At 35.4% G+C, this 16,470-nt stretch overlaps 1 protein-coding gene across 4 annotated transcripts in view; it reads left to right on the top strand.

The window, feature by feature from the left end:
* LRRK2 (leucine rich repeat kinase 2) overlaps window positions 1-16,470 on the top strand; it is a 213,335-nt gene that overhangs the window by 89,709 nt on the left and 107,156 nt on the right. For all 4 annotated transcript variants that reach the window (XM_042246875.1, XM_027967445.2, XM_042246876.2 and 1 more), the window contains 5 exons: window positions 763-1,013; window positions 1,295-1,443; window positions 5,611-5,704; window positions 11,023-11,209; window positions 12,314-12,495. In XM_042246875.1, the coding sequence (XP_042102809.1) occupies window positions 763-1,013; window positions 1,295-1,443; window positions 5,611-5,704; window positions 11,023-11,209; window positions 12,314-12,495 (863 nt within the window). The remainder of the gene's footprint in view (window positions 1-762; window positions 1,014-1,294; window positions 1,444-5,610; window positions 5,705-11,022; window positions 11,210-12,313; window positions 12,496-16,470) is intronic.

Below are 16,470 nucleotides of genomic sequence, written 5' to 3'. Positions count from 1 at the left end.
ATCATATATACTGTAAATATGGTATATAATATATATTATATATAACATATAGCTTCCTTATTATTTAAAATTCATATATTATGCATAGTTTGTTAAACATATTTGTTTATTGTACAAATTTATAAGATTTAAATATAATTTATAATATATTTAGGATGCCTAAGTATATAATTAATATATAATGGTATAAATAAATGATAGAGTATAAACATTAGAAATATAACAAATATATAATTATTAGTAATATAATAAATATATAATATCTTAAAAATAGAAAATAGACTTTTAAAACAAAATATTTCATTTGAAAGAAGGGTTTATGAAATAACACATGTATTATATACATGACTACTTTATGTTTATATCTTACTTATATTAAAATGTTAAGCAATATGTAAAAGCTAGAGAAAAATATATTTCCAGGATTATGTTGTACTGCTTATTCATTAAGTCATTTGTTCAAGTATTTGGTGGAGCCTATTATTCTTCCATTTACTCATTGCAAGAATAATTTACCACAAAAGCTGAATTTTATTTTGTGAGCCTGCTTTTGACTGTCCACCTATTAATATTTTTCCTGTCTTTACCCATTTTATAGCAGAGCAGATAGGACTAGTGAGTATCCTGAAATCATCTTGTCGATTGTATTTTCAATTTTTTGAAAAAGTCCTAATGGTTGTAGTTACCAGAGATGTGGAAGACAGAAACATTAGCTAGATTTAAGTTTTTCAGATGGTTTATTTAAACATTTTGTCTTTTCAGACTCTGAAATGTTTAACACATTTGGATCTGCATAGTAATAAATTTACATCGTTTCCCACTTACTTGTTGAAAATGAATTGTATTGCTAGCCTTGATGTCTCTCGAAATGACATTGGACCCTCAGTAGTTTTGGACCCTGCTGTGAAGTGCCCGACCTTGAAACAGTTTAACTTGTCATATAATCAGATATCTTCTCTTCCTGAGAACATTGGTGATGTGATAGAGAAATTGGAACAGCTCATTTTAGAAGGGTAAGCATGTCTTCATTGAAGACAAAAGGGTTGCCTCACATTGAAGTTTCATAAGGTTGATACACAGTGACATTGTTTCCATAGTAATGAGTTTTACATGGTAAAGTGATAAAAAAATGAGGCAATTCATAATATAGCTTCTATCAGTTGACTTAAATTTTTACAATTAATTTAAAAGTTAATAAATGTGCTTTGATGCTATTTTTGAAGATGGTTGACTGTTTTTCTTCAAAGCCTGTGAGTTTATGCAATTTAATCCTCACTTTGTCTCTTATAACTAGAAATAAAATATCAGAAATATGTTCTCCTTTGAGCCTGAAGGAACTGAAGATTTTAAACCTTAGTAAAAACCACATTTCATCTTTATCAGAGGACTTCCTTGAGACTTGTCCTAAATTGGAGATTTTAAGTGCCAAAATGAATTTTCTTGGTAAGTACTTTTTATGAGACTTCTTTTTCCAGTCATTTTGCGTGTTATATGGGTCAAATGAAACAAATAAAAGTAATCATATGAGACCTGTATGAACATTTTAGGTGGGGATTAAAAGGTGGTGTTTCAGTTAAATATTATGCTAGAGTTTTAAATATAAATTTTGTGGGTTGCTGATAAAAAGAAATGAGCTGTCAAGCCGTGAAATGTGGAGGGAACTTAAATACATATTGCTAAGTTAAAGAAGCCAATCTGAAAAGATTACACACTGTATAATTTTAGCTGTATGATATTTTGGGAAAGGCAAAGCTAACAACCAGAAATTTTCAGGATCTTGGAGTGAGGGAGAAAGTGTTGGCTGTCCATAGACTTCTCCAGGCAAGAATACTGGAGTGGGTAGCTGTTCCCTTCTCCAGGGGCTCCTCCCAACCAAGGGATTGAACCCAGGTCTCCTGCTTTGTGGAGGAGCCACCAGGGTAACCCAAGAATACTTGAGTGGATGGGCTATCCCTTCTTCAGGGGAGTCTTCCCTACTCAGGAATTGAACCGGAGTGTCCTACATTGCAGGTGGATTCTTTACCAGCTCAGCTACCAGGGAAGTCCTGTCAAAGAGTAAACTCTATTGTAAATGAAGAGTAAACTCTGTTGTAAACTGTGGACTTTACTTAATAATATTGACCCATCAGTTATAACAAATATACCAAACTATTCTACTCTAGGGCTTCCCTGGTGGCTCAGATGGTAAAGAATCTGCCTGCAATGTGGGAGACCTGGGCTCAATCCCTGGGTTGGGAAGATTTCCTGGAGGAGGGCATGGCAACCCACTGTAGTATTCCTGCCTGGAAAATCCCCATGGGCAGAGGATTCTGGTGGGCTACAGTCCATGGGGTTGCAAAGAGTTGGACACGACTGAGCAGCTAAGCACACAGCACATTCTGTTCTAGGTGTTCATAATGGGGAAAAGATGTATGCATTTGGGCTGGTGGTGGTGAGGGGAAAAGGTGAATATGGGAGAACTTTGTATTTTCCTCTCATTTTTTCTGTAAACCTAAAGCTGCTCTAAAAATTGGTCTAGTTTTTTAATTCTAAAATATTAAAAATTATATTATGGTATTTAACATGCTGCTATTGTCATAGACTCAAATGTCAATATCTTATGAAAAGTGCTAGTCACTCAGTTGTGTCCAACTCTTTGTGACCCCATGGACTGTAGCCTGCTGGGCTCCTCTGTCCAAGGGATTCTCTAGGCAAAAATACTGGAGTGGGTTGACATTCCCTCTTCAACTGAGGGGGATCTTCCCAACCTAGGGATCGAACCCAGTCTCCTGCACTGCAAGCAGATTCTTTCCCCCTGAGCCACCAGGGAAACCCAAGACTGCAGTATCTTGGAGTACAAGTAGTCATTAATCTATGGTTCTGTGATTATACTAAAATTTCAGTATGGCTGGCTGAGATGGTTGAAGCAGAAATACTGGGTTTCCTACTGAAATTTGTTCATCAGTTTTCTGGAGTATATGTGCTATTATTATTTTTTAGGAATCAAATTAATCATTTAGAAGTTTTCAAATTAGTTAGTTTAATATGTATTCATTGAGCTTTTGCTCTGTTCAAAATATTATAATCACGGACTATATGATTTTCACTTTTGTTAAAAATCCTGGAATACTCTATGTTCTCTTAGCATGTGAGACAGCAGAGATTTATATTCACTTTAGCCTGTCTGCAAATTCTAACATTGAGGAACAAAATACTTTTATGGTAACAAATGGGAACATTCCCCCTATTTTAGCTTCCTTAATGGAGGCCATACATACTTTGCCACCCAAATGCCTATTCTATACCTGACTTGGTAAAATAATTTTTAATTTTATTAAATAGCAGAATATAGTTTGACTACTTACTTTAAAATATTTTATTTTTATATATTTTCGAGAAACTACTAACAATGAAATCCATATTAATTTATGTAAAATTACTTTCCTTCTCTTTCCCTTCCTTTCACCCTCTTGAATATTGACCATGTTCTTACCATGAGCCTGAAACTGGGTATAGAATTATTCACTCACTAATGAGCAAAGCAATTCAGACTCTGTCCTTAAGGAACATGTAGTTAAGTTCAGAAGACAGACAGTAAGTAATGATGGAATAAATGAATGTAATTTTATATTGCACTAAGTGCTATGATGATAAGTTTCAAGATGCTACGAGGGTACCTCAAGGGGATCCGATCTACACTGTGGAGATAGGGAAGTGTCTGTGTTTGTTGCATTTAATTAGATCTAGAAAAAAGAGCATCTGAGGGACCCTGAGGCTAGCCTATGGTCAATATGTCATCTCAGCTGAATCTCACAAAAATCCTATAGGGTGGAACAAGTATGATCTCTGCTTGACTAATTGAGGAAATTGAAGTACTGAGATTTTTGTGTGAAATGTTCAGGAACATAGAATTAATTAATTAGTTGTTTCAGGAATCTGCTTTCTTTGCAGGACACAAATTTAATAGTTGTAGAAATGGCCTTATATTTGGAAAAACACCCTATGGATGTGATAACCTCAGTGGAACTCTAACCATTAAAAATTCCTCCGTGAAATGAAGTTTCAGTTCTTTGATTTTATGAGTCTTTCTCATATAGAATGAGAAAGCTCAAGAATCTCTGAACCCAAAGACTCTTAATTCCTAAATGGAGAATTACATCTATTATACTAATTTATTTTGCTACAAATACTTTTGGGAAATAGGTAAGATATAGCATGTAACTTTCTGCTTGTTAGGAAGACAGCTTCTAGTAATGTCCTGGAACATTTTGACCCTTGAAGATTTTCTTGATAAAGGATAACCCATATTATTAACCTTGAAAATGCTAAGAAATAATTTCTCAAACCACTTTCACAGAACCACAGATTTTCAGATCGCTAAACAATCTCAGGCTTCATCTGAGTTAGGTGCACTTTTACAGATAACAAAACAGGCAGTATGATTAATTTAGTTTCCAAAATTATGTTCCATAGAATTTTATTCCTTGGAGGTACCTTGTTTTAATACTGTATTTCCCTTTTGGAAATTCATAAAATACATTAAAATGTTGACAGCTTTGGTGTGACTTCCCTGGTGGCTCAGACAATAAAGAGTCTGCCTGTAAGGCAGGAGACCTGGGTGTTGACAGCTTTGAGATATTTCACTTTATTTGGCCTAATGTTTCCCCATTCTCTGAAGATCATATGATCAAAGAATGCTTTTATTAAGTAACATCCATAATTATTTAATGGACTTTGCTGGTGGCTCAGATGGTAAAGAATATGCCTGCGATGCAGGAGACCTGGGTTCGATTCCTGGGTCAGGAAGATATGCTGAAGAAAGGAATGGCAACTCATTCCAGTATTCTTGCCTGGAAAATGCCATGGACAGAGGAGCCTGGCAGGCTGCATTTCATGGGGTCGCAAAGAGTTAGACACAACTGAGCAACTCTCACTTTCAATTTCATTTTCATAATTATTCCATAGAATATTCTTTACAAGACGGTGTTAAAGAGAATTTTTATATCATGCTGCAGATTAGTAAAATATTCCAAAATGGTTTTTTAAACTTACTTCAGTAGTTTGAATTAACATATAATATATATAGGGCTTCCTAGGTGGTGCTAGTGGTAAGAACCCACCTGCCAATGCAGGAGACATAAGAGACATGGGTTCGATATCTGGGTTGGGAAGATTCCCTGGAGAAGGGCATGGCAACCCACTCCATCATTTTTGCCTGAGGAATCCCATGGACACAGGAGCCTAGCCAACTATAGTCCATAGGATTGCAAAGAGTAGGACACGACGGAAGCTACTTAGCACGCTGCACGCACGCATAGTATATGTCACATAATATCACACATACTTTGAAATGAATATTCTAATGATTTTTCCTTTGTGCAGACGTTAGAAGAGTTTATATTTAGACACTTATAGAGCTTTCAAGTTAGAAGATTCTTATAATTATGGTGTATTATTTTAATATTTTGTGGTAGTATTAACTAATTTTAAAAGTAGAACTTTTTATTATCAGAGTAAGAATAGAAATTAAATTACATGTCAGATCACTGATAGCTGTCTTAGTGTGGAATCTGGTAGAAATCTAGTTAAAGTGATTAAAATGTCCATTAACTCACCTTTATTTTCTCTTAGCTGCTATGCCTTTTTTACCTTCTTCTATCACAAGCCTAAAATTATCTCAAAACAGATTCACATGTGTCCCAGAAGCAATTTTACATCTCCCACAGTAAGTTTATTATTTTAATTTTACAAACCACATAAGCTGAAACAGAACTTTCAGATACTTGGTTTTAATTTAGACATATAGATGTAATTGATTTCTAAACCTACTAAGCTTAATGTTTAAAAATCTATGAATGTTTGATTTTTATTAGGCAAAATACCTAAGTTGTTGTTTGGACTTTTAAACTTTTAATTTAATGTGTTGTTGCATAGAAACAATTTAAGAGTAATTAATGGTCACATTATTATAATCAAATGAGATTGTACTGGCTGTCACTTTAACTTTTAAAATTTCACTTGCTTTGGGGATTATGTTGCTAAGACACTGTTAACTTTGATATTATATTTCAATTATGTTTGAATGACATTTTTGGTGAACATTTCTGTAGTTTCAGGTATTTGGGAATATTTTTAGTTAATTTCATTAAAAATAAAGTTTCATGTTAACTGAAAATTCAGATATTAAATGGCTTTCAAAGGTGTCATCTCAAACAACTATTCTACTAATGTTATATATTATAAGCAAAATCTATAAAGGTACATGTGCATATATATTTACATATACAGGCAAATAATCCTTAGTTGTAATTTAGCAATGGAAGGTGTGAGACAGATATATAGTAGTCAATTTAAAACTAGCATTAAAATGTGTGGAACACTGTTCTAACTGCTTAACAGTGTGTCATATCTTTAATCTTCCTAATAATCCTATGAATATCAGTAGTTGCTATTATCATCTCTACTTTATAATGAGAACACTGTTTCATTAAAGAGAGGAAATAACTTGCCCAAAGTTATAGTTCAAACCACCACACTGGTAGTTTGATTTCAGACTCTTAATTCTGACATACAAGTACCAATAGAATATAGATGGTCAAACATTTTAAACATATTGCTTTGCTGAAAATGTGTTTGGAGACCACTTATTTATAAAAATTTATTAGGAGATTAATGTCATAAGGAAGGTTTCTTCCTAGAGAGCCAGAAATTTATACAGTCCTCTGTTCATTTCCAAGGCAAACCATTCAGTATCACAGTAATCCAAGTCTATGCCCCAACCAGTAATGCTGAAGAAGCTGAAGTTGAACAGTTCTATGAAGACCTACAAAACCTTTTAGAATTAACCCCTCAAAAGATGTCCTTTTCATTATAGGGGACTGGAATGCAAAAGTAGGAAGTCAAGAAACACCTGGGGTAACAGGCAAATTTAGCCTTGGTATACGGAATGAAGCAGGGCAAAGGCTACTAGAGTTTTGCCAAGAGAACACTGGTCATAGCAAACACCCTCTTCCAACAACACAAGAGAAGACTCTACACGTCGATATCACCAGATGGTCAACGCCAAAATCAGATTGATTATATTCTTTGCAGCCAAAGATGGAGAAGCTCTATACAGTCAGAAAAAACAAGACTGGGAGCTGACTGTGGCTCAGATCATGAACTCCTTATTGCCAAATTCAGACTAAAATTGAAAAAAGTGGGGAAAACCACTAGACCATTCAGGTATGACCTAAATCAAATCCCTTATGATTATATAGTGGAAGTGAAAAATAGATTTAAGGGAATAGATCTGATCGATAGAGTGCCTGATGTACTATGGACAGAGATTCGTGACATTGTACAGGAGACAGGGATCAACCATCTCCATGGAAAAGAAATGCAAAAAAGCAAAATGGCTGTCTGGGGAGGCCTTACAAATAGCTGTGAAAAGAAGAGAAGTGAAAAGCAAAGGAGAAAAGGAAAGATATAAGCATCTGAATGCAGAGTTCCAAAGAATAGCAAGAAGACATAAGAAAGCCTTCCTCAGTGATCAATGCAAAGAAATAGAGGAAAAGAACAGAATGGGAAAGACTAGAGATCTCTTCAAGAAAATTAGAGATACCAAGGGAACATTTCATGCAAAGATGGGCTCGAAAAAGGACAGAAATGGTATGGACCTAGCAGAAGCAGAAGGTATTCAGAAGAGATAGCAAGAATACACAGAAGAACTGTACAAAAAGATCTTCATGACCCAGATAATCACGATGGTGTGCTCACTCACCTAGAGCCAGACATCCTGGAATGTGAAGTCAAGTGGGCCTTAGAAAGCATCGCTACGAACAAAGCTAATAGAGGTGATGGAATTCCAGTTGAGCTGTTTCAAATCCTGAAAGATGATGGTGTGAAAGTGCTGCATGCAATATGCCAGCAAATTTAGAAAACTCAGCAGTGGCCACAGGACTGGAAAAGGTCAGTCTTCAACCAATCCTAAAGAAAGGCAATGCCAAAGAATGCTCAAACTACCGCACAATTGCACTCATCTCACATGCTAGTAAAGTAATGCTCAAAATTCTCCAAGCCAGGCTTCAGCAATATGTGAACCGTGAACTTCTAGACGTTCAAGCTGGTTTTAGAAAGGCAGAGGACCCAGAGATCAAATTGCCAACATCCGCGGGATCATGGAAAAAGCAAGAGAGTTCCAGAAAAACATCTATTTCTGCTTTATTGATTATGCCAAAGCCTTTGACTGTGTGCATCACAATAAACTGTGGAAAATTCTGAAAGAGATGGAAATACCAGACCACCTGACATGTCTCTTGAGAAACCTATATGCAGGTCAGGAAGCAACAGTTAGAAATGGACATGGAACAACATACTGGTTCCAAATAGGAAAAGGAGTACATCAAGGCTGTATATTGTCACCCTGTTTATTTAACTTCTATGCAGAGTACATCATGAGAAATGCCGGGTTGGAAGAGGCACAATCTGGAATCAAGATTGCCGGGAGAAATATCAGTCACCTCAGATATGCAGATGACACCACCCTTATGGCAGAGGGTGAAGAGGAACTAAAAAACCTCTTGATGAAACTGAAAGAGGAGAGTGAAAAAGTTGGCTTAAAGCTCAACATTCAGAAAATGAAGATCATGGCATCTGGTCCCATCAATTCATGGGAAATAGATGGGAAACAGTGGAAACAGTGTCAGACTTTATTTTTGGGGGCTCCAAAATCACTGCAGATTGTGACTGCAGCCATGAAATTAAAAGACACTTACTCCTTGGAAGAGAAATTTTGACCAACCTAGATAGCATATTCAAAAGCAGAGACATTACTTTGCTGACTAATGTCCGTCTAGTCAAGGCTATGGTTTTTCCAGTAGTCATGTATGGATGTGAGAGTCGGACTGTGAAGAAGGCTGAGTGCCGAAGAATTGATGCTTTTGAACTGTGGTGTTGGAGAAGACTCTTGAGAGTTCCTTGGACTGCAAGAAGATCCAACCAGTTCATTCTAAAGGAGACCAGTCCTGGATGTTTTTTGGAAGAACTGATGTTGAAGCTGAAACTCCAATACTTTGGCCACCTCATGTGAAGAGTTGACTCATTGGAAAAGACTCTGATGCTGGGAGGGATTGGGGGCAGGAGGAGAAGCTGACGACAGAGGATGAGATGGCTGGATGGCATCACCAACTCGATGGACATGAGTTTGAGTGAACTCTGGGAGTTGGTGATGGACAGGGAGGCCTGGCGTGCTGCAATTCATGGGGTCGCAAAGAGTCGGACATGACTGAGCGACTGAACTGAACTGAATTACACTATTCTTCAAACACTATCTTCAGGTGTACATTTCCAGTGTTTATATATATTTCTTTAAATTTATTCTCTTGTTTCACAAATGAGCATGTACTTGGCCACCTTTAGGCTCTAAGCTTAGTCTTAAAGCCAAGAGGCATTGCCTTTTAACAACTTGACAGTTGTCAATTTTGTCTCAGTTGCATTGTTGATCACACATATGTGTCTTGGCTTTCATATAGTCAAATTAATTTTTTCACTTTCAAATTTTTTATAAAGTAACTAGAGCATAATCTAATATCATTTACAAAGTAGAGCAAAAATGTTGCTTTATAGATCTGAATCTTGGTCTAGCAGATCTTAGAATTAATTTACCATGCTTTAAATATGTTGGGTGAAAAGAATCAGTAACAGTAGTAAAAGTCCAGGCAACCTTTTACATAGTCAAATATACCACAGTTTCTATCTTTAGTCTTTTTACACATGTCAACTTATATGTGACATGTGTTTTCCTGCTTTTTCTTACAAACTTTTTTCCCTGGTGTCTCAGACGGTAAAGCGTCTGCCTGCAATGCAGGAGACCTGGGTGTTCAATTCCTGGCTTGGGAAGATCCCCTGGAGAAGGAAATGGGACCCCATTCTGGTACTCTTGCCAGGAAAATCCCATGGATGGAGGAGCCTGGTAGGCTACAGTCCATGGGGTCGCAAAAAGTCGGACATGACTGAGTGCTTCGTTTTCTTTTTGGGTAGCTGTTCCTGCATGAAAGCAACAAATTTTCATTGAGGGCCTTCTGTTTACAAGATATCATGCTCAGTGTTATAATATATTTCACACTGAGACAAACTGGTAATAAACTTGAGGACCTGACCTCTGAAAAAGCCCTCCAGATTTTAATGAGATTGAAGAGAGAAATGGAAGCTACATATTTGTGAATCTTGTATAGAAGGCAGGAATTTTAATGACTGTTTTTGCATTTGTTGATTATGATTTCTCATGCATCATAAATGTTTGTAAAATACAATCTTTCATTCTGATTGACATTTTTATATTTCTGAAGTAGGGAAATTAGACCTCAATTTAGTTTTTATTGGGCCTTATTTAAATGTTCGTATTAAGACATGCCTTTTTTTTCCTACCACATATACCTTTACATATACAAAAAAACCACACCTGTGTACTCATATATAAGTTTTTTTTAAATTTTCTTTTCATTAATTTCTTTTAACTGAAGCATGATTACTTACAATATTGTGATAGTTTTAGCTATACGTCGAAATGAATCAGCCATGGGTGCCCATGTGTCCCCCCATCCTGAACCCCCCTCCCACTTCCCTCCCCACCCCATCCCTCTGGATTGTCCCAGAGCACCGGCTTTGAGTGCCTTCCAACTTGCACTGGTCATCTTTTTACATATGGTAATGCATATGTTTCAGTGCTGTTCTCTCAAATCATACCACCCTTGCCTTCTCCCAGAGAGTTAAAAGCTTGTTCTTTACATTTGTGTCTCTTTTGCTGCCTTGTATTTAAGATTGTTGTTACCGTCTTTCTAAATTCCATATATATGCGTTAATAAACAGTGTTGTTTCTTTTTCTGACTTGCTTCTCTCTGTATAATAGGCTCTAGTTTCATCTGCCTCGTTAGGACTGACTTAAATAATATTAGTTTTAAAATTATATCTTATTCTCACTCTGCTGAAAGTTGTTTGTGATGTCATTTCATGTATTTAGGAAATACTCATTTGATTTTTATTCTTGACATTGTATTGTTTCAGCCTGCGGTCCTTAGATATGAGCAACAATGATATTCGATATCTACCAGGTCCTGTGCACTGGAGATCTCTGAACTTAAGGGAACTCTTGTTTAGTCATAATCAGATCAGTATCTTGGACTTGAGTGAAAAAGCATGTGCGTGGTCTAGAATAGAGAAACTACATCTTTCTCATAATAAACTGAAAGAGGTAAAGAGATCATATTTGTTTAAAATTATTGCCAGTTGAAAAAATGTGCTTTTGTAATGTCTGTTATCATAGATGATCATTTCGAAATCTGTTATTTGATACTGCTTACTTTTTGAGTAAGATCTAATCCTACCCTGAGGAAAATGGGTATACTAACATGCTTAATTTCCTTAAAGATTGCCTTTTTTACTTTCTTTTATTTTGAATATATATTTATATATGTTTAATTGCAAATACATGTAATGCTTTAATTGTGTCAATTTACCATGAAATCTCTGATCCGTTAACAGACTCTCAGACATGCTGCATTTCTCAAGTTTCACCAGGCCATGTATAGCCTTTGTTCTTCAGCTGACATTGTTTTCCACATTCTTAAATTTCTGTATTCTTCCATCATACTCCCCCACCCCCTCACCCAAATGGACCAGTCTTTATTATAAATCTGAAATTGACTGTCCATTCATCCCAGAAAACATATTTTTTGCCAGCTTCAAGTCTATTGTCTATAAAAGCCAAAGAGAGTAAAGTGTCTGAAACTATGAGGTTCCAGACTAACTGCATAGTTTTGGTACCTAGCTCTTTTTGCATCAGATTACTGTTAGCTATTATAAAAATAATGAGTATTACTCAAAAATTTGGAATATTGCAATTATTATGCCACCTAAGGTTTAAACATTTAGTTGTATTTTGAGAATATTAAGTTATATGTAAATTTGTGATGATTAGATCTTTGGTTTTGCTGAAGAACATAGTGAGAGGGAATAGCCTGAAGCCACCGATGATTGGATTTGGATACATATAAAAAAATTCTTCATTTCAATGTTGTGAAGTGATGAAATATGCTTCCAAGGGAGAATGGGTTTTAAAAGATTATAAACAAATGCCATAGATTGTTTTGGGTAAGTCCTTTATATTTATGTTTTCGAACATTTTTGATGGGAACTATGACAAACCTTTGAAAAGTTTTAGAACTCTGTTGGAAGGCTGTACAGTTTGCTCATAGATTCTCTGAGCCTCTCTTGTTTTCTAGTAGCATCTTGTTTTTTGGTAGCACACTTTTCTTACTTCCCACCAACAGCGTTTGCTCTTTTTTATTTCATTAAGATTCCTCCTGAGATTGGCTGTCTTGAAAATCTGACATCTCTTGATGTTAGTTACAACTTGGACCTGAGATCCTTTCCCAATGAAATGGGGAAATTAAGCAAAATATGGGATCTTCCTTTGGATGAACTGCATCTTAATTTTGATTTTAAACATGTAGGATGTAAAGCCAAAGACATCATAAGGTTAGATAATTTTATTTTTATTTTTTTAACTGAATTTATTTCAGATGTCCTTTTCTGGTTACTTTGGTGGATATATACTTACAGTTCATAAAAAAGAATGTATAGGACCATCTAGCATGATGTACTCTATGTCATTTGCCTTTTACTTAGTGAATGGGTTTATTTGGTGCCACTGCAGAGCTTTTTATTTCCTCCTGGCCAAGTTAAGGTTGAGGAAATTACTTCTTCTTATTAAAAGGAAATTATTAATCTTTGTTCTCTTATTACCAATTATCAATCTGAAGAAATAGAGCAGAATATAATGGCTTCTCGATCTGGGTTTCATGTAGGAAGGATTTATCATATGTCTATTATATCATAAAGCATTATAGTTACTTAAAGGATATAAAATTACTTCTGTTTTGCCTATGAAGCTGATAACCTACTCAATCTGATCATTTTTGAAACCATCAAAACTTTCAAGTATGCTTGTTTCTGATTTTATACTTTATGAACTTTGTTAATAATGAACTTTATTCTATTCTTTGTTACCATTTGAGTATGTTAGTCTTGTTACCTACTCATAAAATCATGTTTTTATTTCCACAAACTGCTCCTATCTATATTTATCTTACAGGTTTCAACTCAGTTATCACCTCTCAATGTATGCTTGACTAATATCCGCTGTGTTTACTCTCTGTTTTATTTGTGGCACCAAACACAGAGTCTGGCATACAATTAATAATTGTTGCATAATCAGTGGACTTGTAGTTCCTAATTACCTAGTTATCTAGTTACCTAATTCTCTTCCTTAAATTTTCTTAGTTTACATTTAACTTTCTATTTTATGATCAAAGTGTTTGTCAGCAGCTATGCTAAAAAACACTACTCCTCATCCTACATAATTATTTCCCATGATTTTCCTTCCTGAAACTGGAAAAGATGCTCATATAAAATTTGTTCAATTCTTACTAAATGTTTAGTTGTAAGAAGTTTTCAGAGTATTATGCTATCAAGCTACTATGTAACTTAAATATTTTTAAACCTTTTAAACATTTTTAGAGAGAACATAGACCTGGAATAATTTAGAAATTGTAGTTCTCACTTGCTTCTTTGAAGAATGACGAAGAATGGTGAAGTCTTAATAAATAGATATTTGGAACTTTGATTTTCTTGTTTATTGGTGATGAAGATTATCAAGAATGTTCCTCAGAGTCCTATTAATTGTGAGAATGAATCAGTTAATATTCCCTAAGATTCACTTATGATTTAGTTTACTATTCTAATTTTGAACTGTGGCAACATTTTAACATAATTAAATGTATTTTTCTGTATCCATTTTATTTTTGAGAACATTTACATGTTTTGTTAATTTAAAGGTGGTATTGTTAGCCACTTGTAGCACTTCTAGTAAGTTTCAATTACTTTTGCATTAAAATTGTTAGGAATAACAACATATTATCTGCTGATAGTAAAATCATTTATGTGTATCAATGTAGTTTAACCAATATGCTCTTCCTTTCTGTGTACATTATATGTATGCATGTACGATATATATGAATATATACATTATGTATACCATATATGAATACATGTACCAAATAGAACCTCACTATCAAGGATGAATATAACAGTATGCTTGTATACTTTACCTTGATGTTTTTGATATTTTTTGCTGGAATATAATTGCTTTACAATGTTGAGTCAGTTGCTACTGTAAAACATTGTGAAGCAGCTCTATGTATACATACATCCCCTCCCTCTGGAGCCTCCCCCTGCCATTCCACCTATCTAGGTCATCACGGAGCTGTGCTCTGAGCTCCCTGTGCTATACAGGAGCTTCTCGCTGTTGTAAAAATGGTAGCATATATATGTCAATACTGCTCTCAATTCATCCTCCCTCTCCTTCCTACCTGTTTCCACAAGTCTGTTCTCTGTGTCTGTGTCTCTGTTCTTGCCCTGCGAATAGGTCCATCAGTACTATTTTTCTAGATTCTGTATATATGCGTTAGCATATGATATTTGTTTTCCTCTTTCTGACTTACTTCACTTTTTATGACAAGCTCTAGGTTCATCCACATCAGTTCAGCTGACTCAATCTCATTCCTTTTTATGACTGAGTAACATTCCATTATATATATACCACATCTTTACCTGTCATATATCGATGGACATCTCAGCTGCTTCTATCTCCTGGCTATTGTAAATACTGCTGCAAGGAACACTGGCGTACATGTGTCTTTTTGAGTTATAATTTTCTCAGGGTATATGCCCAGCAGTGGGATTGGTCTGAGGCTGAACCAGGAAGAATTAGAAAATATAAAAGACCAATCGTAAGTAATGAAATTAAAACTGTCATTAAAAATCTTCCAACACACAAAAGTCCAGCACCAGATGACTTCCCAGGCAAATCCTGTCAAACACTTAATGAAGAGCTAACTCTTATCCTTTTAAAACTTTTCCAAAATATTGCAAAAGGAGAAGCATTCCCAAATTCGTTCTTCAAGACCACCATCACCCTGATATTTAAAGTAGACAAAGATACCGCAAAAAAAGATTCCTTCTCCAGGGAATCTCCCCTGAGTCAGGGATCAAACCTGGCTCTCTTGTATTGCAGGCAGATTCTTTACAGATGGAGCCACCAGGGGAGACCTACTAAAAAAAAAAAAAAAAAAAAAAGGGAAAGAAAATCATAGACCAATATCGCTGATGAACAGGGACACAAAAATCCTCAACAAAATACTAGCAAACAGGATCCAGCAACAAATTAAAAGGATCATATACCATGATCAACTGGCGTTTATCACAGGGATGCAAAGATTCTTTAATATATGCAAATAAATCGATGTGGTATACCATATTAACAAACTAAAGAATAAAAATCATATGATCATCTCAATAGATGCAGAAAAATCTTTTGACAAATTTCAGCACCTGTTTATGATCAAAACTCTCCAGAAATGATCGTGCTGCTGCTGCTGCTTCTAAGTCACTTCAGTTGCATCTGACTCTGTGCGACCCCATAGACGGCAGCCCACCAGGCTCCTCTGTCCCTGGGATTCTCTAGGCAAGAATACTGGAGTAGGTTGCCATTTTCTTCTCCAGAAAATGGGCATAGAGGGAACTTACTCAACATAATAAAGGCTGTGTATAACAGACTCACAGCAAGCATCATTCTCAGTGATGAAAAATTGAAAGCATTTCCCCTAACATCAGGAACAAGACAAGGATGTCCAGTCTCACCACTTATTCAACATAGTTTGGTAAGCCCTCACCATGGCAATTAGAGAAGAAAAAAAATAAAAGGAATATAAATTGAAAAGGAAGAACTAAAACTGTTTGCAGATGACATGTTACTATATACAGAGAATCCAAAAGATTCTACCAGAAAACTGCTGGGACGTTATCAATGAACTTGGTAAAGTTTCAGGATACAAAATTAATGCACAGAAATCTCTTGCATTCCTATACACTAGCAACAAAAGAGTAAAAAGAGAAATTTAGAAAGTAATCACATTTACCATCACAAGAAAAGAATTACCTAGGAATAAATCTACCTAAGGAAGCAAAAGAACTATACTCAGAAAACTGAAAAGACACTGATGAAAGAAATCAAAGAGGATGCAAACTGATGGAAAAATATACCATGTTCTTCTATTGGAAGAATTGATAGAGAAAGGATTGATAGAATTGATAGAAAATTAATGTACTACACAAAGCAATCTACAGATTCAGTGCAATCCCTATCAAATGGCCACCAATGGCATTCCTCACAGAATTAGAACAAAAATTTTATAGTTTGTATGGAAACACAAAAGACCTTGAAAAGCTAAAGTCATCTTGTAAAAGATAAATGGGGCAGCAGGAATCAGGTTCCCTGTCTTCAAACTATACTACAAAGCTATATTAATCAAAACACTGTAGTATAGTACTGGCACAAAAAATAGAAATATAGACCAGCAGTACAGGATGGAAAGCCCTGAGATAAACCCACAT

The sequence above is a fragment of the Ovis aries genome, chromosome 3 (assembly GCF_016772045.2).
Source record: "Ovis aries strain OAR_USU_Benz2616 breed Rambouillet chromosome 3, ARS-UI_Ramb_v3.0, whole genome shotgun sequence".
NCBI lineage: Eukaryota > Metazoa > Chordata > Mammalia > Artiodactyla > Bovidae > Ovis > Ovis aries.
This window is presented reverse-complemented; position numbering and strand designations above follow the sequence as displayed.